Source organism: Poecilia latipinna, unplaced genomic scaffold (genome assembly GCF_001443285.1).
Source record: "Poecilia latipinna isolate Pla-1442-1.1 unplaced genomic scaffold, P_latipinna-1.0 Scaffold482, whole genome shotgun sequence".
NCBI classification, from domain to species: Eukaryota; Metazoa; Chordata; class Actinopteri; order Cyprinodontiformes; family Poeciliidae; genus Poecilia; species Poecilia latipinna.
Genome location: NW_015113098.1, coordinates 215,279 through 242,508, shown reverse-complemented (window position 1 = coordinate 242,508; position 27,230 = coordinate 215,279). Strand labels below are relative to the sequence as shown.

General features: G+C 39.3%; 1 protein-coding gene across 4 annotated transcripts in view; it reads right to left on the bottom strand.

Annotated features, from left to right (window-relative positions):
• cacna1ha (calcium channel, voltage-dependent, T type, alpha 1H subunit a) overlaps positions 1-27,230 on the bottom strand; it is a 154,409-nt gene that overhangs the window by 68,976 nt on the left and 58,203 nt on the right. For 3 of the 4 annotated variants that reach the window (XM_015039761.1, XM_015039758.1, XM_015039760.1), the window contains exons 3-7: positions 16,769-16,880; positions 14,369-14,502; positions 12,987-13,084; positions 7,217-7,385; positions 3,530-3,854 (exon numbers count right to left, since the gene is read on the bottom strand). In XM_015039761.1, coding sequence (XP_014895247.1) covers positions 3,530-3,854; positions 7,217-7,385; positions 12,987-13,084; positions 14,369-14,502; positions 16,769-16,880 — 838 coding nt within the window. Of the gene's footprint in view, positions 1-3,529; positions 3,857-7,216; positions 7,386-12,986; positions 13,085-14,368; positions 14,503-16,768; positions 16,881-27,230 lie in introns of all 4 variants that reach the window. The other variant, XM_015039759.1, reaches the window with a different exon arrangement.

Genomic DNA, 27,230 nt, shown 5'->3' with positions numbered 1-27,230 from the left:
AAAAAAAAAAGAGAAAAAAATTTTAAGAGAAAAATAAAAACCCACAAAACAGGGGAAAAAAAAAAAAAAAAAAAAACATTCCCTACAAACACAAAACCTAAACAAGCTCAAAAGTCCCCCCAAACTCTTTCAAGTGTGTGCGTGTTTTGTGCCAGGAGACTGGAAGCTTGTATGCTAATGAGGAGCTGAGATGTTGATACTTGAAAACAGTGAGTCAGCTCCGCTGAGCTGAAAACACGCTCGCACCTCCACATCAGCACCATAGGCCGGGATGAAACCTTACACCGAGCACGGCAAGAACGTGCACAACAATGGCATGAGCGCAGCGTACAAGTGTAACACAAAAACACATGTCAAAAAGCAGGTATTTGGAAAGATGTGCATGAATAAGAGATTTTGCACCAGTACCGTAGGAGATCTAGAAAACGCCAGTTTTATGCAAACAACAGTAGAGGCAGCAAACATTTCTTTTTTTAAATAGAAGAAAAAAATGCAAATATTTTAGTAATACACACCTGCAACTTAGAATTTAATAGTTTGTTTTTTCTTACAGAAACACATAGAAATAAATGTGGACATTCTGTATATTGCTGAGTATTAAACATTGCTGGGATTCAAAAAAAAAACATCCAGACAAGTCACTGAGCTGGAAAATTTGACCTGTAAACAGCAGTGCTTATAGTATAGTACCTTTACAAATTAAACAAATACGTTTTTATTTGACAGCTGTTGAGTCATTAAGAGGTTTTTCTGAGTCATTTTCCAACATCCGAAGCATTAAGTGCCTAAACTAACAGCCAACCAAGGAGACTAGTACTCAAAAAAGCAGCCAAGAGGCCAGCGGTAACCCTGGAAGGGCTGCGAAAACCGTTTTGCTTCGATGCAAACACTGAAATGTGGCTGGAAAAAACAAAAGCACAAATCACCCTGAAAGACACAGTGGGGGAGAAAAACGTCGGTGCTGTGGGAATGTGTTTCTTTAACAGAGACCGGACAGATGGTTGACTTGACGGGCAGCTGGATGGAGCCGATTGCGCCGGAGTGTTGGAGGAAACCCTGTTAGAAGCTGCAGAAGGTTTTAGAGCGAGGCAGAGGTGAATCCTAATGCAGGACAGCGACCCTGAACATGCAGTCAGAGCGACGGTCCGGTTGAAATAAAGCATAGAGATGAGCGTAGAAATTGGCGACGGATGTCATGAGTTATAGCTGTTTTAATCTTTCTTTCATAAAAAAAGAGAAATGTACAAAAAAAACCAAAACATTTTGAACTGGATTTGGTACTAAATGTTTTGGGGGGAAACTCTACATGAATTGCTTTAGCTTTGGCCTCTGTGAACTAGCTTTTGTCAACAGTGAACTTGTGAATTTATATGGCATGGCTTGAACAATTTATATTTTATGCCATCCAGGAAAACTTCAGACGGTTTCTCTGCTTAATAACTCAACCAACAGTTGAGTTATTAACAGTAATTCATCAGTCAGCCCACACAGTGATTATGTCTAAAACACTCCTGCTCATCTAGTTTTTCTTTATCTACCTTGGCTAGGCTCTCATCATTCATCAATTTCATTTTCCAGTAGTTTTCTTTAATTTGACTCTCAGTTCTGTCTTTTTCTTGCGCTATTAATAAAAGTGACTCCAAACTATAATTCAAAGAACTGAAACGTTGTTATCAGTTAATCAGTTTTCATGCTACTATCCTTTTACTTTAAAATATCCCCTTTACAGATTTTCAGTCTGGGTTTACCGACATTGTTCACTTGGTTACAGGGAATCTTGATATTTTGAAACATTTCATGTTATATTTTACGAGTGTTATCCAAAAGGAGTCATTTACTCTCATGAAAACGGCTATGAGTTCCCACGGACGCAGGCAGTGTTTTAGTCTTTGAAGTGACTTTTGGGAAAGCGTGAAATACCTCAGATAAGTTCAGAATATACGCTGAATCTCAGACATATAGAAAAGGCAAGACAGGATGGCTTACTGCAACCACAAGGCCTTCACCTGCTCTGTTACTGTGTAGCTTCGAATTCAACAAAGTCCAATAATTCTCTTTGGTGTTAAGATCAAAAGATGAGTTGTACATCGCAATTTAAGTGACTGAGTGTGGAAAAGCAAGACAAAGGACGTTAATACAAGGCAGGCTGCAGATCTACACAACAGGCCATTGAAAGAATTTATGTAACAAGCTAAATAATCATCAGTATAATAAAAGACATTTTTTCAGTCAAAACATGGATGATCTCATCCAGGAACTTGTAGAGATATTATGTGAGACACAGAGAACTCAATTCATTCCCTAATATGACAGAGTCTGCAACTCAAAGGGGCTGCTTGTCGTTACTGTGAAGCGCAAACAGCTCCATGTTGTGCGTAGCGTAGTTGCTAGGAGACTGAGGGGAGCTACAGGTTTTCAGGCTGTTGATGAAATACACATTTATTGTTATGCTCCTTTTTACTCTTCATAGTAAGAGGAGTGTGAACGTAATGATGATGATGATGAGAAGGGAGGAGAAAGAAGTCACAACATGACTCGGAAACCACTCCAGTCAGTTAGGTGTACAAGTAAAAACAGATTTTGTTTCAATAATGTCTACAATGACAAAGGTTATTTTTTTATCTTGTGTGGCTCAGTTTCTGTTTCACCTTTTTTTTTTTCACAAAATGTATTTTATCCTCCCTGGTATCCACTCATATTGTATCCCTACATCTTCATGACTAGTTCACTCCATTTGTGGTTTATAATTTCATTTAAATCACTTTTTGCATTATTCAGTTTTTTCTTTCACTGCTGTACTGTGTTCTGTTCAAGTTAGAATATTTAAAGTCCTCAATACTTTGAATTGCCTTGTTGCTGAACATGTGCTTTATAAATAAAATTACCTTACCTTCTGCAATTTTTGTGACCTGTCTTTCTTATCATTTTCATTTACAATTAGCTTAAATACTGATTTAGCTGATATATACTATAGAAAGTTTCTCTGTCTTTGCCTTTTTTCTCATCCTGCACCAAATTTCACATGGAATGCCTTTAATGCTTTGAAAAAAAGAGAGAAAAGAATTGCAACCATATAAACAGTGCAAGCAAACAGGTGAATTCAGAAGTAGACACAATCAAATGCTTAGCAAAATAAAATAATCTCACCTAAGACTCAAATATTGTGTTTGCTAAAGCATGCCACATAGAAATTTTTTTTTTTTTAAATGGCTTCATGAGCTGAAAACACAGAGGGAAGTTTTGAGATGGATGAATAGGTCTGGGCATGGGAGCGTTGAGAACTTGTGTTTGGAGTCATTTGAAGATAACACTCTTTGAGAAAGTAAACTGCAAGTCAAAGCACATTAGAAGCAAAGCCACATCCATCACTGTGACTCGGGTGAATTCACAAGAACGGATGAAATACGAATCTCGGCAGTACAGAGAGTGTAAGCCTGAGAGGGGAAAATATACATTTTCCATCCACAATCCGGCAGGATATCTGGAGCAGCAATACGTTTATGAAAACTAAGTTAGTGCTTCATCTCACCTGGAATATGGCTATCCAAGCGTAGCCGATGTTGTCAAAGTTAACTGCTCCCTTGTGGGGGTTGAGGTCCCCGGGTCGGCAGACGTTGTAATACTGGTTCCAGTTAACACAGCTGCTATTGCTTGACCCGCCCACTCCAGGTAGCGAACCAATCAGAGCAGAGCTTTGGTGGGGAGGAGGAAGCGAGCAATCCTCTCCTCCCTGGGTGAAGGGCGGCACGTCATGGCAGCGCAGCATCCCGTTCTCTCGGGGAGCCGAGCAGATGAACGGGCTGTCTTCACCTTCCTCAGACATGTAGTAAGGATGCATGGACTGGTTGTAAAGTCTGGTTTGGCACAGACAAAACAAAACAAAACAAAACAAAACAAAACCAAACAAAACAAAAAAAGTGATTATAAAACTTTAAAACGCAGATAAAAGATTTTGACAAAAAAAACTGAATTTATTGGTAATATCATAATGACATGCTGTTTTTCTTTTTTTGCTGTCGTCAGTTTCAGTAGATGTCTGCTATCCAAGGTATCAGACATAAGGGTTGAGGCTTAAGTACATCTAAAAATATGGCTCAACTTTAGCTTTATTAAAAATCTTGTTTTAAAACAGTCTAGAGTTCCAGAGTGTAGATTTGACATTAACCTGTCTTAAAAAATGTTGTAGAAGACAGACAGCAATATTAAGCATGAAGACATAAATATTATGACGCAAGCTAGCTAAATGCGACGCTGTATAGTTCAAACAATTTCATCTGAACAGCACTGAAAACTTTGGAAAGTTAACTGACGATTAAAAAAAAATAAACTTCAACAATAGTTATTTTAGGTGACTCACATAGTGATCACAAGAAATGTCCTATTTAAAGGCAAAATGAAACTGAAGAGGCTGTTCCAGTGGATGAGCAGAAAATGCAACTGAAGAAAAAAGGCTTTGCAAGGAAACTTCACAGGCCTCTCGTCTCAAAGTGAACCCGGCCTCCAGCAGTTTGGGTTGTCACGATGAGAAAAGAAGGAGCAAACCAACCCTGCACTAAAATCAATAACTGAACAGGACATTTCAACGCGCTATTGACTCAGATCAGTTAAACATAACATGAACAGGGGAAAAAAAAACAGCCTGTTATTGGATTGGTAAATTTCTACAAATCCAAGCCCTGTATAAAAAATGATTTTGTATCCGTGTATTTAACTATATGTTCATTTGTTTTTGGAGATTTTGATAAATCCCCCCAAAAATGCTCACGTCCCCTGTACAAACCTTACGACTACATAAATGTGCAATATTTGATTGACTTCCATTATTTGTGTTCCAGGTTAAGTTAACCTGTATGAAATCTATACAATAGCTGTAGAAAATTACATTAAATCATCAACTAATTCCAGATTGGCTCTTAGTTTGTTGCTAAAAGTTTTATTATGAAAAACCCAAAACGGAAAAACATTGATATGGTCAATGGATGAAATAAGCTTAGTGCTTGCAGATATTCATTATGGTATGAATTTTGTTTAGCTCCTGTTATCTTGAGAAATTCAAACTAGCTTCACCTCATGATCAGGAGAAATCCCCCTTTTTGTTTGTTTCCAGATAGCATGAAATCTAAAAGGGAGGAAAAAAAGCCATTTTTCTTGCGATTTTGAGATGATTACAGACCACAAAAAAAAAAGATTGCTTCTTGTCTTACATCTAATTTCATCATACTGTATCGCTGTCGTTAAATTTGTTTGACATGCAGCAATCAGTATGTCCATCCGTAGCTCTGCTGTTTTCTTTTTGCAGTTTCAACAAAGTGATGATGTTTGTCTGACATAGAGGACAATTTTGCCGAAAGTGATTTCAACGTAGTTTCGAGTTAATAAAGGTAAAGTGAGGAAATTTACTGTATCAACCTGAGATTTTGAAGATGTCTTGAGCTAATACTAGAGTCAAACTTTAACGTTGCACACCGTCCGTCTCTTCTCTCCGTCTCCCTGCATTCGCATGAGACACTCTCTGAATCAGGAGTGAGGAGCAGACATCTGCTTTATTGCTTATTAAATGAACATAATGTCTTTTTAACGTGCTCAAGATGCCCATACAGTTTATTTGCTTCAATAAGCAATGAAGCGTCCCACTCTTCATTCCACCCACTCCCCTATTTAATAGCACTTGTTGTTGGAGAAGTTATTTGGAGATCGGAGCGAATTAGCAGGTACGAAGTGAGTGACTCGGTTCCACCGCATTGAGCTACTTTCAATTAGAGATGCGCAAAAAGCTCTGCTGACATCCGTCTCGTTGCTTAATTTTAACGATTCAGTGGATTTTCGCCTTCCTTTTAATGAAATTCTTACTGCTCTTATGTTCCGTCTTACAACAGGGATTAAAAACAAAATCCTTGTTATACAAAAAACAAAAGTCTCAAAAATTCTAAGAAAAGAGTATGTGCAGGTGATTTCAAAATTTGGCAGAAATAGGTTTGTGTGCTTAGTCTTCTGAGAACCAAGCTGATGTGTTTTGTTCCCTCACACAGTGAACAAGCCACATTTACTCTGGAACAATTTGTACAATTACATCAAGAGCAAAATTAGTCAAACTATCCCAAAGTGACATTGTCTGCTTCCAGAGTTTGTTGACACAAAGGCTTTTTTTTTTTTTTTTTCTTTTTTACTTTTTGCTCTTAGATTCAGTTTTACTCCCCATGGCTAAATGAGCGGCTGAGCTTCTCTATCTGCCTAATGCGTGCATTCCTGTTTGTCTACATGCGGCCCTGGACTGAGGAGGGGAAAACGTGGCTGCTGCGTCTAATGATGCCACATCCAAGATAAGATCGCAGAGAGGAAATGGGCGTCTCTCTGTTCTTCCAGCATGTTCAGTGTTAAATATCACAACAGTTAGAATTAAAATATTATTATTATTATTTTATAACTAGTCTTACTTATTCTCATGCATGTTTATAATAATTTCAGGTGCTCGAAAACAATTCCTTACAATTTTTGTCAGGTTACAAACTTCAATGTAATTTGGGGGGATTTTAGGTGCTAAACCAACACAAAGTAGGAAATAACTGTTAAATGGAAAGAAAATGTGTTTTTTATTTCTACAGTAATTTTACCCCAATATCTAAAAAGTATTTCCTTTGTATTACAACTGAATTTATACTGATTTATAACCCTGTTTTAAGTATTTCCACAACCTTGTCCACGACCTTAAAAGTGAAGTATACATTTCCCAGCATTTTATTTGTAAAAAAATATTTGAAACTAATTTATTTATTGCTCATCTTTCAGAATTATGGAGTACTTTGTTTTAGTATATCAACCAAAAAAATACACTCAAGTTTGTATTTTGTTAATGTGACAAAATGTAGAAAAAGTTGAAGAAGCAGCACTAACTTAAAAAGGATCGTTATGAGGAATCTCATCTGAAATGCTCTTTCACATGGACTGTAAGGAGTTATTTTTTTCATACCAATGTTATGAAAAAAACAACAAAGAAATAAAAAATAAAAAAATTAAAAAACAGAGCATACGATATCAACAGGCAACCTTATGTCCGAAGGCAAGAAAAACCAAAATGCTCTCTGGGAAAAAAAGAAAAAAAAGAAAAAAACATGGAACTTTTCCCTGCAAGCATTCGCGTTACAGCTGGTCTAAAAGTCTGAAGGGGAGAAAAAGAAGGTATTTACTAAAGGTTAAAAAAAAAGAAGAAATTGCTTACTTTATTATGTCTGTTATGTTTTTTTCCAGGAAGCAGCGGTTACGTAGCAGTCCGGCCCACAGCTGGACTCCCACAATGCCGAAGATAAAAAAGACAAAGAAGCAGAGAAGGAGCACATTCCCCAGCATGGGTAAGGTGTCCAGAAGCAGCGTCACCAGGATCCTCATACCTACACAGTGGGACACAAACAGCGTGGACGCAACGAGAAATTAATATCTCACATGCACATATTTAAATGCAGAAACTGCAAGTCTTTCCTAGTCCTTTGGATACTCAACACCTTCAAACACTTTTGATAGGTAATAAAAACCATGAATATTATTTCATCCTATGGGAAGCAACAGCTTCTGTGTCGCTAGCATTAGCTACACGCAACGAGTGTCCATCATGTCCAACCAAGTGACTTTGTGAAGAGTTCTGCAGTAAGACTGCTAACATTTTGTTAACATTTAGCTGGTCTTGGTCTCATCAAACTCACAGTGTGTGTCGTCTCATCTGAGGAATCATTTGTTTGAGTGACGTTTAGCTGAAGAACTTGAAGCTGACTGTTTTAATACCGGGATATTTTGACCAAATCTTGGCAAAAAAAACCCAAACCAAAACAAAAAAAAAAAAAAAAATGAAACTGGTAGCAAATGTTTAGTTTGGTCTGAGATAATGAATATTTTGTTTAAATAGTCAATGCTCTGTTAAGTCGTCATCCTGGCTGCCCAACCTCTCTTCAAAATAAGACTTCTCTAACTCTTGACAACAACAGATAATGTTTTGGCTCTTTTCAATAACTGACATATTCATCACTTTAATTGGCATCAGAAGCTAAATATAATTTAATCTTTTAGAAACGTGGACATTTTCCACAAAATGTAATGAATTTTGCATAAGTGACGTGACATAAGCATAGCAAACATTTCAATTAGTTTAATTACAACGTTTACTTCCCTTAAGTTTACTTAAATTCAAATCTGCTTCCACACATCTGCATGTAACTGCAGGGTAGATTGTGGCTGAAAACGCTGAAAAGAACAACGGTGAATTATTTTCCATTTTCCAAGGATAAACTAGTCAATCAGTACATTTCAACGATCGAAACAGATTCTGCTTCCAAGTCTGGAAGGACGCTCCAAAAACCACACCGACTGCCCCAGAGGAAATGACTCATCAGTGTCTGTTTCTTTACGCACACACACCCGATGCCAAGATTTAGTCTAGGACACACAGTACTTTCTACATAGTAACACAACACTATAATTTTAATTTTCTCCAAGCTTATCCGGTCACTATAAAGGAGCAGAGCAGTCCCAGAGCTTCAAAAACAATTCTAATAAATAACGACGGGGTTATGACACGAAGATTGCAATCAGAAGAGAAAAAACTTAACATAACTTTGTTTAAACTGGGAAGATATTAGGACATACAATCAGCTAAAATGAGTAAGCTTGTCACTGACTGGGGGGGTTTTAGTCTATATTACAAAAAGATTTAATCATGCTGCAGGTCTTTAATGTAATCTGAGGACTCGGCCTCACAGTGATGTCCTATAATAATGCCACTCTGATCCCAAGGCAACACAAAAACCTTGGTCTTACTCCCCATGTGGTATTACTGCACACCATTTTTCTCTTCCTCTCATATTCCACAATCTGTGATCTTCCCCAAATATAAAGAAATCTTATCAGTGCACATTGGAAGCATTTTTCAAAGCCAACGACAAAATTATTGGCGATTTTTCAACAATCCATTTACAATGGCTTAGAATTAGCTATAAGCTGCTCATCTGCATAACAGGAGCCGGGCAAGAAAAACTGGGTAACACTGACCTTTATTTATTTATTTATTTATTTATGTAACTCAACATCTAAGTTTGCACACTGAGCAGTTCAGGAAGGCTCTGTTTTGGTGAGACGTCACCTCACCGAGTCCAGCGACGCCTGCCTGCCTTCCTGGCTGCTCCTGCTGCAGCTGACTGGAGTTGTGAGCGTTTTCCTGTGTCAGAAGCAGTTGTGCAAACGGCAAATACGCTCTGGTCATTTGCTCTGGTCATGACTCTGGGAGAGAAAAGTGCACCCTGTGGGGCTTTGTGTTACTGCGACACACATCGATGCATGGTTGATGCAAGGTTGACTAAAAGACCCGACTAGAAGCTATAATTATGTTTTACAAGTGCAGTAGATTAAGAAGTTTTAATTTTATATATATGTATATATATAGTCTGGAAACTATTCTGAACATTTTGCAGTCATCTCATTTGTTTCTTATTTACGAGGATTTGGATTTCGAATCTGCAATGCTAAGTTTCAGATGTTCCATAGAGATGTTAACATTTGTGGCTTTAAGCTCTAAAGTGTTGCATTTAGAAAGCATTTATTTATTTATATATATTTTTTGCAATAATATCCCCTCTTCATCTGTTAATTCTCTGTTTTGGTGTTTAACAAGAAAAAAATTTAAAAAATCAGCAAAATGACATGGATATGTCATTTTGTGAAAAAGAGAGGTGGGCTTTTTGATTAGCATATTCTTCCTCTGACTGCATTGACAGAACTAAAACATGCTACTTTGGTATGAATAGACGTACCATTCCCCGCCTCGCAATGAAGGACATTTTTACAGTGGGAAAAGGGCAGATATGTCAGCTGACAAGATGAGAACAAGAACATTTTAATAAAAAAAATTAAAAAAAACAAACAAACAAAAAAACAACAATGTCCAGTGCTTGCAAATGAATCAAGAAAATATGTTCTTTTTTTAAATTTTCATTTTACATTTTAAGCATGTTATTAATTAGTACAGATTGACGCTAATCTACTTTCGAGCTGAACTACAAGCCAAGCAGTCATAAAAGAATGACTATTAGAAAACCAGTGGGGAATCAAAGAAATGTAGCTTTACTGTTTTGTGCCCATAAATGGCATTAGAGTTACAAATTAAAACCTATCACTGCATCTAATAAAATTTTGAATCAAGACCAAAAGTGGGGAAACACTGAAGAGTCCGAGTTGACACAAATTACCCTTTTCCATCACGTTTATGGACTCTAGTTATGGGCCACAAGTTTTTAAATGCTCTTCCTTTATGACATTGTTATCTGTGCTCTCAGCTTGTGATCTCATTAGTCTTGGAGTTTCTCATTTTGCTTCTCTTGGAAAAAGCCAAGTCACACTGCAGGAAGCAGCAAAAGTGCACTGCTTATTTTAAACTCGGTCCTGCAGTCAAAACAAGATGGGCGCCCAAATAACTCGCTATTAGATCCGGCAGGAGAAATCTAGGTGTTGCACACAACACTCAAGGATTCTGATGACTTATTCAAGCAATCAGTGTGCGAGAATGAGCGCACGCGTACACACACAGTGTACAAACACAACTGCAAATTATCTACAGTTGGCAGATAATTTGCAAAGCCCCCTGCAAGCAGCAGCCCTGATAATGTGAAATAAACAGACGGTTGCTCACAGTATCTAAGCTACGGAACAAAAACACAGTTAACATCTGCGTAACAACTCACTGACAAGAAGACGGCAAGACAAACAGAGATAGAGAATAATGGGGGAAACAGTAGGAGAGAGGGGCATTAGTCTTTGTATGAGTACTGCTGCCCGGGAACGCGATTATATGCTAGGTGAAAAAATAATACGCAGTGACGTAAAATGATTTCAGATGACCTCCAGGTGTCTGTGAACGTGTGTGCCTGTGAGTTTCAGGCTTGATGTACGTCCATTTGCTTCCTCTGACCTTGTTTTTAAGACCATTGTAACTAACACCTGCCACTGTCATCCCAAATGGATATCCCACCTCTTTATTTCATTTCAGTTTAATTTCATGCTGCTTTGAGAAACTCGCTGAAGCGTTTGTCGTTTAGTTTTGCCTTCTGTTACAGGGAAGCTCAGAGATTTTAAAATAACATCTGAAACCAAATCTGTGTATGTATAATTAAGCACAGCTAGTGGTTACAAGAAGGTGAAAAGGCTGTGATTCACAACCATTAGGAGATTATTATTTTAAAAATCGTGAGATTGTTAAAGGCTTTTGCCACATGGAAGCCATTTGGATAGATAATGTTGACTGTGGTCATTATTTTTCAGTACTGTTGCTAAGAATGGTGGCTGACTAAGAATCAATCAAGTCATTAATGTATATTTTCATAAAGCCATTAAAAGAAGCTTTTCAGCACATGCAGCTCTGTTGTTTTTGTTGATCACATCGATTGTCCTGAAATATTGTACAATATGTCCTTACTTACTTCCAGGCCGAAGCTTGGCCACATGCTAATGCATGCAGCTTAGTAATGCTGTAAGTTGTTATGACACTATTGTCTAGAAAATCTCTTTAGCTATAGATTCATGGCCCCTTCTGTCAGGAGCTTTTAGGAACGTGACAAATAATGTGCGACTTCCACTGAGCTGAAAGCAAACACCAAACTCTTCGGGGCCATACATCAACTTACCACAAAGTGGTGTGAACAAGCAAACCAAAAATACAGTCCTGCACTGCTCAGGGCAAACAAACTACAGAATTGTAGGCCAACAGAAATGCATCTGACATACAGCGTAGCGGTAACTTGAATTAAATTCCAGGGAAAAGGAGACTGCTGCAGCAGGGGTAGATGTATTGAGCTGTAACCGAAGTAAAAAAAAAAAAAGAAAAGAAAAAAAAAAGGTGTTTTTAAAGTTTAGGCGAGGCACAACATATTATGTGGAAGAATGGGTGGTCAGTGTAAAAACTGAATTCCTCTACACTTGGTGAAGAAATTCACCAAAATGTAATAATAACACTTTATTGGGGAGATATTGGAGTGACAACAGTAACAAACTTATGTATGAAAAACAAATGCTCAAAGAAAGAACTGCACTGATCTTAAAGGCTTTGCAAAAGTCTGTCTGTCTTCATTTGTGTCTTCATCACTCAGTGTTTCCTTCGTTTTATTTTCTGATTCATCTTCTTGTTTTGTTGTCATAACACCCACTCCACACACACACACACACGCGGACACGTACACATTTTTCCATCTCCCTCGACTGTATCATTCAGTTCTCATTTTGTCTTTGTTCCTTCCGACTTGGCTTACCGTTTCAGTTTTACTCACATCTTTCTCTCAGGGTGTTATTCTGCTATGAATGTCTTTGCCTTTTAAACAAACACTATAAAACAATACATTTAGTCTCAATCTCTTTAGATAAGTGCTCGCAGCACTATTCAGCCACAATGGCACCTCTGGTAAAAAATAAAATAAAATAAAATAAAATAAAAAATGCTTAAGAATGCCATTTTATTGTGGCACTGGCTCACTCTGCAAGTGAGCCGTGGAGAATTGTTTTATCTCCCTGACAATCCTGCTCACAGTCCGTTGCTGCAAGATAAATATGGCTTCTCAATCAGCTCAGTGCCAGTGGCTAAAAGAAATGGGCCTCTGTGTCGTGTCGTACTTATACCCCAGTTTGACAGAAAGCCACAGATTACAATTAAAAAGTCTTCAGAAACTCAGATCAACCTCTATGTGTAAACTAGAAATCACATTCATTTTTAGGGTTGCTGGCATCTGTGCCACTTGTGATTTTCAAAAAAAAAAAAAAAAAAGAACTTGGAAGTTTTTGCCCACTTATTGAGAGTCAAATTATTAAGGTCCAAATATTCAATAACACCTTCTTCAACTGTACATATGTTTACAGTGGAAGAGATAAAGTGATACAATTGAATTTGGACACACCTATTGTGCACATATGTCATTATTGAGCTAAAAGGGCAACACTTAATTGGGTAAATCTCTTGGTCTTACTTGGTACTCTGTTGATCGCTCGCAGTGGCCTGAGCACCCGAACAGTACGGATGGCTGACAGACTGGCGTTGTGGCCATCCAGAGAATACTCCAACACCCTGAAAAGGAAAGTGCAGTGAATATACAACATAAAGCGAAACACACAATATAATTTTGCTTTGGTCATCCTTTTTTTTGTTTTTTTGTTTGGTGGAATCATTTGACTCGGGGTAATGCGGAAAAATAAAATCCCTCTTCATCTTCTTCCAGACATCTCAAGGTTTTAAGTGCAAGCAAACTGGTATTGAGAACTGATCATGATTTCAACCACTTATGGAAAAAAACAAACTCCTCTCTACCCTGTTCCTCACCGATACAATGATATTCTTTGGCTCCTTTGTAACCTCGCTGTAATCCACGACTTCAGCTCATGATGAAAAGGAGCAAATGTCAAGAAAATCCCAGTAGGACCGCTGAACTTTATTTATGGCTATTCAGATCTCTCTATACTAGTGTGTGCACCCAAGAAGATTGAGAGCTGGAACAAAGGATGGGGCAACAAAGTATTAATGTCTGGCTGTGCACACTTATTCAGAGATTATATCTGTTATTCCCTGTTTTACCCAAACAGATTTGTTTGCTTTGGACTTGAATTGTAGGAAATATACGGTGCACTAGAGGTAAAAAGAAATAAAATAAAAATAATAAAAACATTTGATAACCATTTGTCTTTGTCTCACAAAGATTTCACAGTTTAAAAAGGGGTTTCCAACTTTTTATATCTGCCGTACATTGCAGTCAGCATAATAATTATGAGAATCTAGAAGAAGCAGTTAGCAGGCTATGGCTTCCCCTGCAGAAAAGGTTGGAGGAGCGGCGTTCACTCACTACTTGTCTGCTCTATCGGTCCTGAACACTGAAGCTACATGTGTAATATATTTTATTACATTCTTTTCCTCTTCAGGAGAAGAATGTAATGCTCCCTATGCATGCTGATTTGTAAGACGGTGCGTTTGTACTTGCATGCTTTCTTACCCGACTACATAGGAAAACGTGGATAAAAGAAAAAGAATGTTACTGTGACCTAGAAAAGGCGCCTAGCTGCTTCCTGCCAAGAGATAGCATGACAATTTATATTCTCCAGTCATCATCCTAATTTCCTCCCATTCAAATGTCTTCTTAATAATTCATAGTCATTTGAAAGTGATATTCGGTCATTAGTGTGCATATGGTTGCTCGGATACAAAGACCTTTGAACTGACTGGTACGGGGGTCAAATCGCTCTCCGTTTCTGCTTGAAAATGTTCATCTAAAAAAGAGATTTTACATCTCGGCTTCCAACGAGCATCACCCTGATTGAGTTGCAAAATGTTATTGCGCAACGACGTCGACGGGACACCGACCCTGCCATGACGATAACAAAGTCGAGCTGGTTCCACTTGTCGCCGAGGTAACAATTGGGGCCGAAAATTCCAAGGGCCACCATCTTGATCACCATCTCCACCGCAAAGAAAGCGAAGATGCAATCGTCCAACACCTGGTCGAATAAAAACAGACGAATACACACAGAAAAGAAGATTTAACACGGACTTCGACCAAAACGCTCACAAACAAGACGACCTTGTCGAATCTCCTCATCAGCGCAAGCATACTTTTATATAAGCAGTAGACTTTTGAGAGCAGGGTTTCTGTGACAAACACAGATCTCTTCAATAAATTAGTTGGCTTAATTTCAGCAGGGAGTTGTTCTGACTCAGCGTGGTTGGTTATGGTTGGTACTCAATTAATTAGTCGTCTCGTAGGACAGGAGGAATGTCTGTATTTCAGTATAATGAGTCTGTCTCAATGTGCCATGAGTTGACGCCTCACTAAAACAAGCATGCAGGAATAAAATGTCAAAAGGTAATTAACTCATTTACATCCAAGTCAGATTTGTGAAATATAAGTAATACCAATGAGACGTAGTACGTATTACGCTTCATTGGTATTGCGAAATATTACACTTTACAGGAGCGTTTGCACATTTTGTCAGATTAGAACCTCAAGCTACAGTCTATTTTATTTAATTTTTGGGGATTGCGTGTGATAGACTGACAAGAAGAGTTTTCAGATTGGTATGAAGTCAATGAAAGTTAGATTGAACTTCTCACAGAGCCAATATAAATGATAATAATATGGAAATAATATGGGATCAGAAAAGCTTCACAGATTCACAGCTCAGGCGGAAATAAGAGCCAAACTAACAAAATAAAACCAATCCAAACTAGAAACTTGGAAGAGGTGGCATCATGCTGCGGGAATGCTTTTCTTCGTCAGGTATAAGGAAGCTGGCCAGAGTTGATGGAGAGATCGAGCTAAATAAAATACAGGAACCCTAAATTTACAGCCATAACTTCAATAAGAATGATTTAAATCAAACCATATTCCCGCTCTAAAGCGGCTCTGTCATGATTCATGTTCTGTTTCATGTCCATTCTGATTCCAGTCCACCTGCCATGCCTGACTGCTTGCCTGTCTCACCTGAGTCCCGCCCTACTTAAACACCTCTCAGCCTCGGCCTCCTTCCTGACAGCCACGAGCCAGTAGAGATCCAGCATTTCCTTCCAAGTCTTCGGTGTATTTACGACCCTTTCTGCCCACGGGTCTACCCCATCTGCCAAGCCCTTCATGGATCCCATCTGTCTTGGATTTCTGGACCCTGACCCAAGCTCTGCCTCACGGCCACAGAGTACTGCCTGCCCCTCCTGCTTGGTTTGTCATCTCTGCCCTCCTGTGTATGACCTCAGCCTGGTCATCGTCTAAGTCACTAGGATGTTGCTTTTCGGACCTCTTTATGAAGATCTTCCTTGATTTTTTCGCAGCCCACAGAAGCCTGTTGAGTCTGGTTACCTGCCCCTCCCTGCCGTCTAATGCTTGGTCCTTCTGCCCCACCAGTCCACTGCTCTACAGGTCAGTGAAGCTGAACATTTCAAACATACCCCTCCTTTATCTGTGCATCACCAGCTTTCTCCCCTCTTTTCTCAGAGCTGTGTTTGCTTACTTCGTCCTGAGCAGCAACCAGGATTTGAAATTAAAATTAAACCTGTTTTTTTTTTTTCGTTTTTTGTTTTTTTTTCCTTTCGAGTACTCCTGTGTGTGGTTGAATTTCCGGGTACCCACTGAGTGTCCTTACAGGCTCAGTCAAAGTAATATGATAAAATGTGCAAATATTTTAGGAATATAAAGTGCTTCTGCAAAATACAGATGTTAAAATTGACAACAAAGACTGTAAATGTACATGGTGACTATTTTTTCAAAAAGAACAGTTTAAAAAAAAATAGTTTTTTTTTTTTTTTTTTACATGTTGTGACAGTATAGCATGAAATAGATAATGTGTGAAAAAAATGAAGCTCCTCTGCTTTCTTCCTACGGATCTTCTATTATCTGCACATACACTGCTCCGTCAGAAACAGCCAATCAGGGCCAGGAGGAGGCTCTTAGGGTTGTCAATCACCCCTGTGCATGTGTCGTTCACAACCTCTCTCTTTCTCCCTGTTGCACTACAGCTGGCTCCCCACAACGTCTTTTTTGACTGGGAGCGGTGCATTTCTTCAGACAACAGCAGCTCAGGGAGGCAGTGAAGGAGCCCGATCTTTCCACAGACTGTCTCAAATTATACTGTCACAGCATGATGACACTTCTAACAAATAAGTCACAAACACATTTTTGCAAAAGTTACATGCTGCTCCCGTTGGGGAAAAAAAAAAAAAAGCCTTTAGAACAGAATGTTCATGCAAACCCATCCGACTGGGCATGACGCTCACCTGTAGGATGCGGCACCATTCTGACAGGCAGGTAACATCCTCGCAGGGCTGAAACATCCCCAGAGTCACACAGTTTAACAGGATCACCAGCATGGACACGTGCTCGAACCACGTGCAAGAGGAAAGTTAAGGTCAGAACAATATACATGTCATTCTGAATCATCAGCAACAGACAGCCAGAGCCTGTTGTGTGGTTGGTCCATAAGATGCTATGCGACACTGTTTATGCTGTAAAGGACCACAATAACTGAACTGCAGAGCACGACACACGGCGAGTGCTGCAACTGATACGATGCGACCATGCAAAAGGACAAATAAACAATCGCTCCATCAATCCACCTGAAACAGACGCCAACAGGAAGTCTTGCATGGGTCTAACGCACTAAATGGGCCCATTCATGGCAATTTGCTGCTAATGGAATTATAGTGCTTTTTGCCAAAAAAATCATGAAATCACCATGTTAATGAGCCGATGTCTGCTGCAGATCAGGTTGCAGTGTTTACCAAAGCAGATCAATGGCGAGGCCCAGCGCACCAGGGAGGGAAACGTAGGAGAGATGCACGCATTATGGTGTCACCAGGCATAATATAATCTGCACTCGTGCCAATTAGGCTAAAAGGCTGCGAAGAGACGAGCATGACAGTTATTATCCAGAAAACCTTTGGTGCTGTTAAAGACTGGCATCTCGTAAAAAGGAAGAAGCTTAATTTGAAGGGTGTAGATGTCAGGCATCACCTCTCTGACCTGAACATCCTTTTTGAGGAAGCAGAGAGATTATTTTTGCAATAAGCTACACATGGTAAAAGCATTTTCTCTCTCTCTCTCTTTTTTTTTTAATTAGCTCTATAAGGATGGGAATCTAAAGAGTTCAGGCTTTACTGACGTCTCATTGTGTTATGCAAATTAGACATGGAAGAGATCCCTTGATTTGGTCCTATTTGTGTATATCAACTTGGAGTGATGTAAATGTAGTTCTACTGATGGAATAAAAAATAAATAAATAAATAAAAGGGTGAATCAATTTCAAAATCCTTTCAGTCGATTCTGCTTTGCATCAAACTTTGACCAAATCCTGAGTAATGTGCAGCATCGCGACCACAGCTTTTCAGATCGCATGTTCAGAAGCAATGCAAGTCGCATATGGAGCCATGTTGCAGCATGAACCTCAACACGACAGCAGAAAAACTCGTAAAATATGCATTACCGGGAGAATATTGTGCTTCTTCTGAGGCGGATGCAATTTTGGGCATTGTCTCATTATGACAACGGAAGGGTGGGTGGGGGGGTCAAAGAGTACAAAGGAAGATGAGTGAGAGACAGTGAGTGAAATGGATGGTTTAATAGACTAAATGAGGGAAAATGAGGAGAAAAGTATGAGGAGAAAATGGATTACCAGGAAGAAGGAAAAAAAAAAGCCACTGATACTGCTGATTTCTACTTTACTTTGACTTTTGCCGCAAATGCACATCATCCCACACACACACACACACACACACACACACACACACACACACACGCACACACACACACAGAGTCTTGTTTTTACTTCTCTCTCTCTCTGTTTCACTTACACACACTCTCAGTGAGCATGTAGAGTTGAAATATTGATGTATTCCCAAGGTGCTGTCTTAATTGGAATGTGCATTAATAAGGAAAACTAAAGGTAAAAACTTACATCATCTCTTCATATAAACTATATGATGTATCTAGGCATTTTTACAGCAGGGCAAAACCTGGGGAGGAATATGACACTTTACACAAAAGGTTTGTAACAAAATCTCTGATTTAATTGTTATGGAACAATTATTTCTACTCAAACTGAAATATCTTAAATGCAGAATATTAACTGAAACATTTACATATTATCTGCTTGCTGCAGGCTTAAGCAAAAATTAGAAATAATCACTGAATGTAGTAGTAATATTCAGGCTTTGTTTTGCACTTCACAGAATAACAATAGGAGAACATTATTACTCCAGGGGTCCATACTAACTCATCCCAAAATTGTTCTGTCGAGTTAAGTTCAGGCTAGTCAGGTTCTTCCTAAAGTCTTGAAGTATCCAATCGTCGTCATTGTCATCTTTAAGGACCTTGTTTTATGTACTGGTGCAAAGTCATATTAACAGAGGAAGTGGACATTCCCAAATGGTTTCTGCAAAGCTGAGTGTAAAATTGTCCAAATATTTCATGGTACACTGAAATATTAAGAGCTCTTTTTCGCAGGAACTAAAAGAGAACGGCCAAACTCCTAATAACCAGCTCCTCACCTTCCTCCCGTCTGCTCCAAACTTCATGCTTGACACAGTGCAGCTAGAAAAAAAAAAAAAAAAAAAAGTTGCTCCCTGCCAACTGCCAAACCCAGACAAGTCCTTTGGATCGCAAGACAGTGAGGAAAGATCTGTCACTCTAGAAAAGATGTCTCCACTGCGCTACAGCCAAATGCTCTGCACTGCACTTGGCGATGATGTAAGGCTTGGGCACAGCTGCTCGGCCATGGAAACCTATTTTATGAAGCTTCTCCACACACTGTCCTCAAACTAATCTGAAGGCAACATGAAGTCTGAAAGGTTTCCAGCAACTGACAGGAAGAAGTTGGTGACCTCTGCATATTATGCAGCTTAGTCTTGTTAACACCACTTTTATTATATGTGGTCTACCAATTTGTAGTGTTGCTGTCATTACATACTCACTCTCCTTATGACACCACTAAGAGTTCTAAGAGGTATATTTAGTAGCAGTAGTACGGCAATGTTTGCCCCCTAGTGGCCAGGTAATTATTGCCCCAAATTAACCAGATTGCCAGTGACACACTGAGCTTAACTTTCAGTTTCAAAAATCCTGAATTCCTTGGGGAGAGAGCTATCCGCAAGATGAGAATGATGGATCCCTGCAGTTTTAACTCAGCTAGTGTTGCATCAGCTCTGTAAGAGTGGTACATGTGTACAGTTACGTTTCCACAGTAATTGGTGCATGTGGTAAGCAAAGAAACGAGGCTCGAGCCAAAATGCAATTAATATTTATGCAGATCTGAATTCCAGCGTGCGATGCGCTCAAAGAGAGAACTTGCATTAAAGTTGAAAATGGAGTGTGTTTTAGAGTGGGGCCTATATTTGCTAAAGATAAAACAGTAATTATTTATGTTGCAGTTAGGTTCAGGACATCTTTGCACAGGAAGCAGTGAAAATATCCAAACCGGCTGGCTGTACTCATTCTACATGTACAAAAATGTACTAAAATCTTTTGTATTCAGCTCTCATTTGCACATCTGACAGAAGATATTCTGAGCCCTGGCTGCCACTGTTCACCTTAGTCTAATTAGTCAAAACTGACAAATACCTGGCATGCTCAGCCAAAATGCCACACATACTTATTCTCCTGACGAAAGATTGCTTCTATTCCCTGTGAGATAGAATTATGAACCTGTGGGTTCATTTCCATTATTGTAGCTTAACAAATGAGACGTAGGTTAGATGTGTTTGAAATAAGTGCGTATGGAGCTGCAGCATCTATTTATATAATATAAAATGCACATCTCACGTATTTACAAGGTGATTCATAAAAAAAAAAGCACTCAATTAAAATTAGGGAACATTTGTCTATGTCATGTGTTTAGATAAACAAAATGAACAAATAAATAATTTATTTTCTTTCTTAATTTAGTGATTTATATGTGGAAAAACATGGGAGACTGGAGCTGTTGGGGATCGAGTTCACAAAGAGATTATTTAATTTTAGCCTTTACTACTGTAGTGGATCCCTTTTAAGTTGTGTGCTCTTTAATGCAAACTCCACTCTTGTTGAGATCCTTGGTAAAGATGTGTAAAAGGCTTTAGTGTAAGTTCAGCTTTTATTGCAGAGACATCGAAAAGTCACATTTTAATTTGAATACGTCTATTTGGAGGGAAAATATCCCTCATTACACACTCTAACAACTCTGATTAAACAAATACAACTACAGAAATGTTTGCTTCACATGCGTGTATGTTTGTTTAAGGCGATCAAAGTATCCAAGACGCTCCAATCCATGGTTTCCTGCTTCTCTTGGGTACGTCTGTCACTCTTCAGAATGGGAAAGACAATGCAGAATGTGTGGACACGTAATGCTAAACGTTACATCTGAGCAATTATCCAAACTCATTTTACGAGTCGAGGAAACATTTACATCAATTTCCCCAGCATTCATTTCGCTCGATCCGATCAGCCAAAGAAGCGAATAGGGAGACAAGACGAGCTTGCCTTAGCTTGTTACTTTAGCAAACTCCTCCATGTGCAACCATCATCAGCGGAATCACGGGGTGGTTTTGATTGGGCTACATTACAGACCGAAGCTGCATGTATGGAATGCATGCAGATATTCATGTAGAAACCAAGAAACCAACAACAACAGAAAAAAGAGAAATCCTCGAAAGTCATTTGTGACTTTGCCTAATCCATATTTAGTTCTGTTTACTGTGTTTTTCTTCAATAATTGAATGTATTTCTATTCTGACTCATGCTGCAGCCTATACTTACTCTTCCCAGGTTTTTCTGTTTGTTTTTCCATTTCTCTCAGTCTCTCAGTTCAGCACCGTTCATTTGCAAGCATCCTGCAAATGAACTAACCCGTGAAGGATTCCGGTAATTACTCATCAGTATTCAGTAATTACTTTGCTGTTATTCCTTGTGAATATTTCCGTGGTATGACCAGGGCTCTTGGAGGAGTCTCCCCCTCCATGGTCAAGTTGCAAGTCTGCTGAATAAGTTCTTTTGTTATTTTTATCAAATTGTCAAAATGCTCTGACAACCTCGAGGAGTTGTCTGAATCCGAGTCCTCTGAAAAACAAAACTCAAAGCCTGAACACAAAAGACATTTGGAGTTTAAGGTGAAACATCTTTATTTATTTAAAAACTGCTTTACATGAGAGAAAGGAATGTGCTGAAGTCCTCTATTTGATGATACATTTTCTTTTTCTCAAGAAGTAGAGAGACTGAAAACTTGTCTCCTTGTTATTTAAAGTGAGATGGGACTTTTTAAAAGTGTACTATTTATTTAAAATTGACAAACAGGAATCATGAAGATTTCTTAAATTAAAACAGCTTTTGTTTATTTGCCTAAACATACCAACGACCTTTTGGGATTTTTATCCAACATGTGATTATATACTTTTTAAGCTGAAAAACATAAATATAAAACAAAATCTTGGAGAAAAAAACAAAAAAAAAACTCTTAAATTTCATATTGTTGTTATGGTCTGTTTTGCAGTGCTCTGTTGAACCTGATTAGCGCAGTAGCTGACCACCGACCACACTCCAACAAAACTAATTAATTACAATTTGAGATAAAGTTAAGAGCAAAGTAGGCATTCACACACAGATAACACACACTGAGTACGCAGACGTACTTCACGAAGCTCTGCAAAGAGAACGGAGGCATAACTCTTTTCGAAGACGGAAATTAAACAATCCCAGTCTGTCTCCACTAATTTACAATATGCTTCTACATGCAATGACATAAAGAAAAAGAGACATCTGCAATGACATCTGGGAAATGCAGTGCGAGTATGCGTTCCATCTGAATACGTCCCTCAAACGCACACCAGCGCAGACGGATTTGAGTAACATAAGGTCGACCTCTCCTTCGCAGATGAAAGATGCAGTAATCTGCAGCGACATTAAAAAAAAAAAGAGAGATTTGAATATTCAAAAAAGCTGTCTTTCTCTCTTCCCCCCCTCTGTTCCTTCTTGTGCTCTGTTTTCTCTAATTCCTCTTTAATCTCTAGTCAACACCTCATGAGCTCCCTTCTGTCTTCAGTTCCCTGCACACGCGCAGAAACACGCAAGTATAATGTGTGAGTCTTCAAAGCAAAGCCAGACTGTCACTGCAGAGTGAACCCGGTGCACACTCTGACTTGCAGTAGAACTAAAAACATTTTTTTTTTCCCCCGTTTTGTAATATATATATATATATATATATATATATATATATATATATATATATATATAGTGCTCCATGTTATCATGAGCGGGTTTAAGCGCGAATCCTGATGTAAACGACGCCCGACTGGCCATTAAGGTCAGTCTGTGGATAAATTGAGTGGGCCAAATTGGATCTGTGTTGTGTCATTCTAAGTGAAAATGCATGCCATGAATCGACTCTCCTCATAAATCCTGCATTGAGTGACTGTCCAATAGCTCAGTGCTGCTCAAAACCTGCCCCTTGACTAAAGTCCTTCAACACCTCATTAGATCTGTTTGCCTGGAGATTATTTATTCACTCGCTTTACGTGGTAGCTGTGTCCACACCGGAGCTCAAGTCAGACGTTACAGCAGTTTGAAACTATATCATGTTGTATTTCATGTTTAAAAGAGAGACAGACAGAGAAAGAGAGTTGGAGAGAGAGAGAGAATTTTACCAGCCAGCAGCACCTGTATCAGTGCAATTATTCCCCACTAACAAACGTGAATGACTCAGCTTGTGTTGTGGAAGTATTTAACAATGCAAGCCGTCCGAGGTAAACAAAGCACCAAATTTCACAAACCATCCTTAAGAGCCTGTTAAACGTCTACCGCCTTCTGCCATGGCAACGCCTCGCACCCGCAGCAACTGTGACAAGCACTCACACACGTTCACAAAGTCAAAACTCACACAAAGTCAGATTAGTAGTATGTGATATGTCCAGGATTTAGTTCTTTTACCACGTCTTGCAAAAGAAACTTTACGTGAACGCCATCATTTTAATTTGTAAACCATTAAATTTCATATTTCCCTGTTGCTACAGTGCTCTCTACGAACTAAAGGAATTTCTAGCATCGACAAATAAATAGATATTTTTCTTTTACTGAAATAAGGCAACAACAAAACTGACAAAATTTCGATAAAAATAACTTTCCAGTCACGTGAGAGTCAAAGTATTTTCCAACTCATCTGCCCTATTATTCTCCTCCAAAACCCCTTTAAAGGCAAAAAGGTAAATGTTGTACATATTAACCATTAAACACTGAAAACTACTGCTAAAAGTAGAAATATGCTGCAACAGACACCAACCAGTTGGAAGAGAGAAAGCGTTGACTCCATGAGTCCTCTGTAAAAGGTGCACATGGAGGCACAGCAGCACGAACACACGGGTGAGATCTCACAGCTTGCACAATGTCAAGCCTATTCTGCAATGCACACAGTGTCAGGCCTACTTTTGTTAAGCTGTCAGATCGGCGGTGTGGCATGTATGGGCAGAGCCGGGCTGCAGAAAGCACGGAGGGGAGGAAGGAGGCTGCGGTAAACATTGGAGATGCAATAAAGCTCCACAGACAACAGAGATGTCTGGTTGTTTGCTGTCAGAGCGCCGATTCACGCCGATGGCCGCTCGCCTTGAGTTAGGTTAACTAACGCCACATTTTCAGTGCTTTAAGTATTTATGATTTTTTTTGGTTATTATTTCATTTTTCTTTTCTTTTCTGGCCTCTAATTTCCTATGACTCTTCTCCATCCGGTCTCAGTTCAGTTTTTTTGAATAAAAGAGAAACTATAGCTGAATCGTAGCTCAGAGGCAGAGCTTCTCCCTGTCTGCTTCATGGCTTTGTGTTTCTGTTCTGCAAGAAGACCCCGTTTTAAGAAGCCCCATCTGGCCGCAGCTCTTAAACTTCCCACCGCAGCAGCATGAATCGTGTTTTATTATTTTGTTCCTTTGCAACATTCTCGCACAATTATTCTTTCAGATTCAAGCAAAAGGGCGCTCAAATAAATTGGTGCAATGGTTTGGAGCTTCTTTGCATTTCTGCATTGTCTGTAAAAAGCAATAGGACAGAATGCCAGCGGAGCCAGTGGCGTGCTACATTTCTGGTTGTGCGCGTGGTCACGTGAAGTGGTCATAGTTTAAAGAACCACACGACTCTCGTCCAGCGCTCACTGGGTGTTGCGCTCAGTCGTTAAATGTCATCTTTCGTCTCAAATGGATACATTTCAGACTGTGTCTCTGCCTCATCCTTCTCAATAAATGGGGAGGATGGGAGGAATTAGGTGTCTAAGGTTCGGATCAGCGACCGGTCACAGCACTTAGCTCTGCCACGAAGACAGATGGCCCAGGGAGGGCAAAATTATGCATCCACACACACAGAGACAAAAGAAGCTGGGGGAATGAAACCAGCGTTGCGGCAAGAATGAAGTACCTTTTTTTTTGTTAAAGGTTTGGGGGCTCTCACGGTTCTTACTATGGAAAACTGTTAAAAGAAGGTGGTGAAGGGAGACAGAGTTAACATAAAACGAGGAGTGATGTGTAGCAAATCTACATTGTCACTTTTACACATGTGATAAAAGTTGCAAAAGTAGTATTTGGTTACAAGCAACTTTTTTTATCATGTTCCACTTGGCGAGCCTGTTTAACCAACAAGTTCCCATCACACATCCTGTTTGCTACGCATCATCTTCAATTTCTTTAAGGGTTATTTGTTTTACTGAACTCATCTTTGTGTTTCTTCCTGACTGATTAAACATTGGCATGGTTCCTAGAGATGCCTTCATCTGTTCACAGAGAGACTTGTAGCAACTTTGCCAGGCAAGCGTGTCTGGAAGCATGGCGGTTGGGCTAAGCGCTAGCTGTTGTTACATCTGATGTACTTGGTGTCAGAAGTTAGGTTATGAGATCATAATTTTGACATATTTGTGATACTCACATTTGTGAGTTTCCCCCAAAATCTGACCAACGTGAGTCCACAACAGACATCTTCTGCAGCTTCTTTTATCTAACATGAATGCTGATGCTTTAAAGCAGTGATCAAATTTTTTTTTACGTTTCAACCATAAGCTCCACTGTATTTTATTGGGATTTCAAATGCAAGAAAAGTGCTTCTCCACCCCGGCCCTCAAGACGTACTGACATACATTTTATAACCAACTCGTACGTTAAATAGCTGCTCCTAATGCGTTTTCCTGTACATGGGTGCCGAACTGTTTCACATAAATCTCATCCCTCTCCTGCGTGTCTATGGGGAGCACATGTAATTTCTCTAATGCACCACATATTTTTGATTTAATTTTCCAACATGACATCAATTCTTGCTGATGTCAGAGGAAATTTAATCTCATTACCGAGTGGGACTATTAACCACAAACCACTTATGAAAACAAGATTCCCATGCCTGAAGGTATTCCTTGTTTAAAAAAAAAAAAAAAAATCCCACAACACCTTCAACTTGTTCCCTTCCCCTCCCACTTACCATTATTTTCCTTTCCCTTTCTTCCTTATTATCCACCTTCTATCTCTACATCTTTTACCTTCCCCCCTTTTTTTCTTATACAGCTAAACCTCATTCTTTTCCCTCTCTTCCATGTTTCCAACCAACATCTTTAAACGGCTTTTTTATAGAACCCACCACCTCCACCACCGGTGCTAAATGCAATACCATCACGCTTAATGCTCACGCTCCAACACTCCTTACTCAGCTGACTCAGCCTAATAACAATTTACAAGCATGAGTGCATCAAAAGCACAGATATGCATGCATTTGAATTAAATCCTTGTTGCAAAACAAATAAATGAATAATAAACCTTAAACCTCAAATAGAGAATATCAATTGCAAATGAGATCCTGAAAATGCTCTGCTTCACCTTTCAGAAACCCAACAAGAAAGGATATCACACCGTGTAACCGCATGGTGCGTCTATTGTTCATTTGCTGGTTTTACATACGAGTTAATGCAAGACCTGCAAGAGCTTTAGTCTGAAACTGAACAAATCTCCTCTGCTAATTAGTAAATAATATGTGCTTGGACTGGAGGTCTGACACATCACAAAAAAAAAAAAAGCCTCTCTGCACCACTGAGTCAGTGGTGAGCAAATCTCAGAGGAACTTATTTCTACTTCAACCAGAACGCAGCTTTGAAGAGCGCTGTAGGACTCAGAGCTTCTCCAACTGCTGGCATCGCATGACTGACCGTCACAAGCTGTTGGTCCTCCTTCCTTCACCACTCCATTCCCTGTTAATGAGCACTCTCTCCCTCCTTCTATCTTTTTTTTTTTTTTGCTTTTTCCGCCGTAAGTTCAAAAACCCATCCGTCCACACATTTCTCCTCCCTTCCTCTCTTGTTCTCTTCATGTCTTACTGATCTGCCCTTCTCTGTCAATGTGGCGATGGAGCGCTTCCAATCCAGATCCCAAGCCTTCTTTTTGATTGAGATGATTGTTCATTTGCTTCACCATCTGCCACATAGGAAACACAACGACTACCTCAAATTTAAGAGATCCTCAGCGCCACCTACTGCAAATTGCTTCTTTACGGATTTTGCCAGCAGGATGACAACCTGCAGAGCCGCCGGAGTGTCTCGTGTGTCTGCTGTGTGAGCGTGTTTTGAGCCGCTTTTATGTGTGAACTTCCAGATTGGCTCGTCTTGTTCGAGTCCCAGAGGAGAGCCCGATTCAGAAACAGAAACTCATAAATCAGCCCTGTCCCTAAACTCGCTCCTTTTTTTTCTCTTTCCCTTCAACTCCC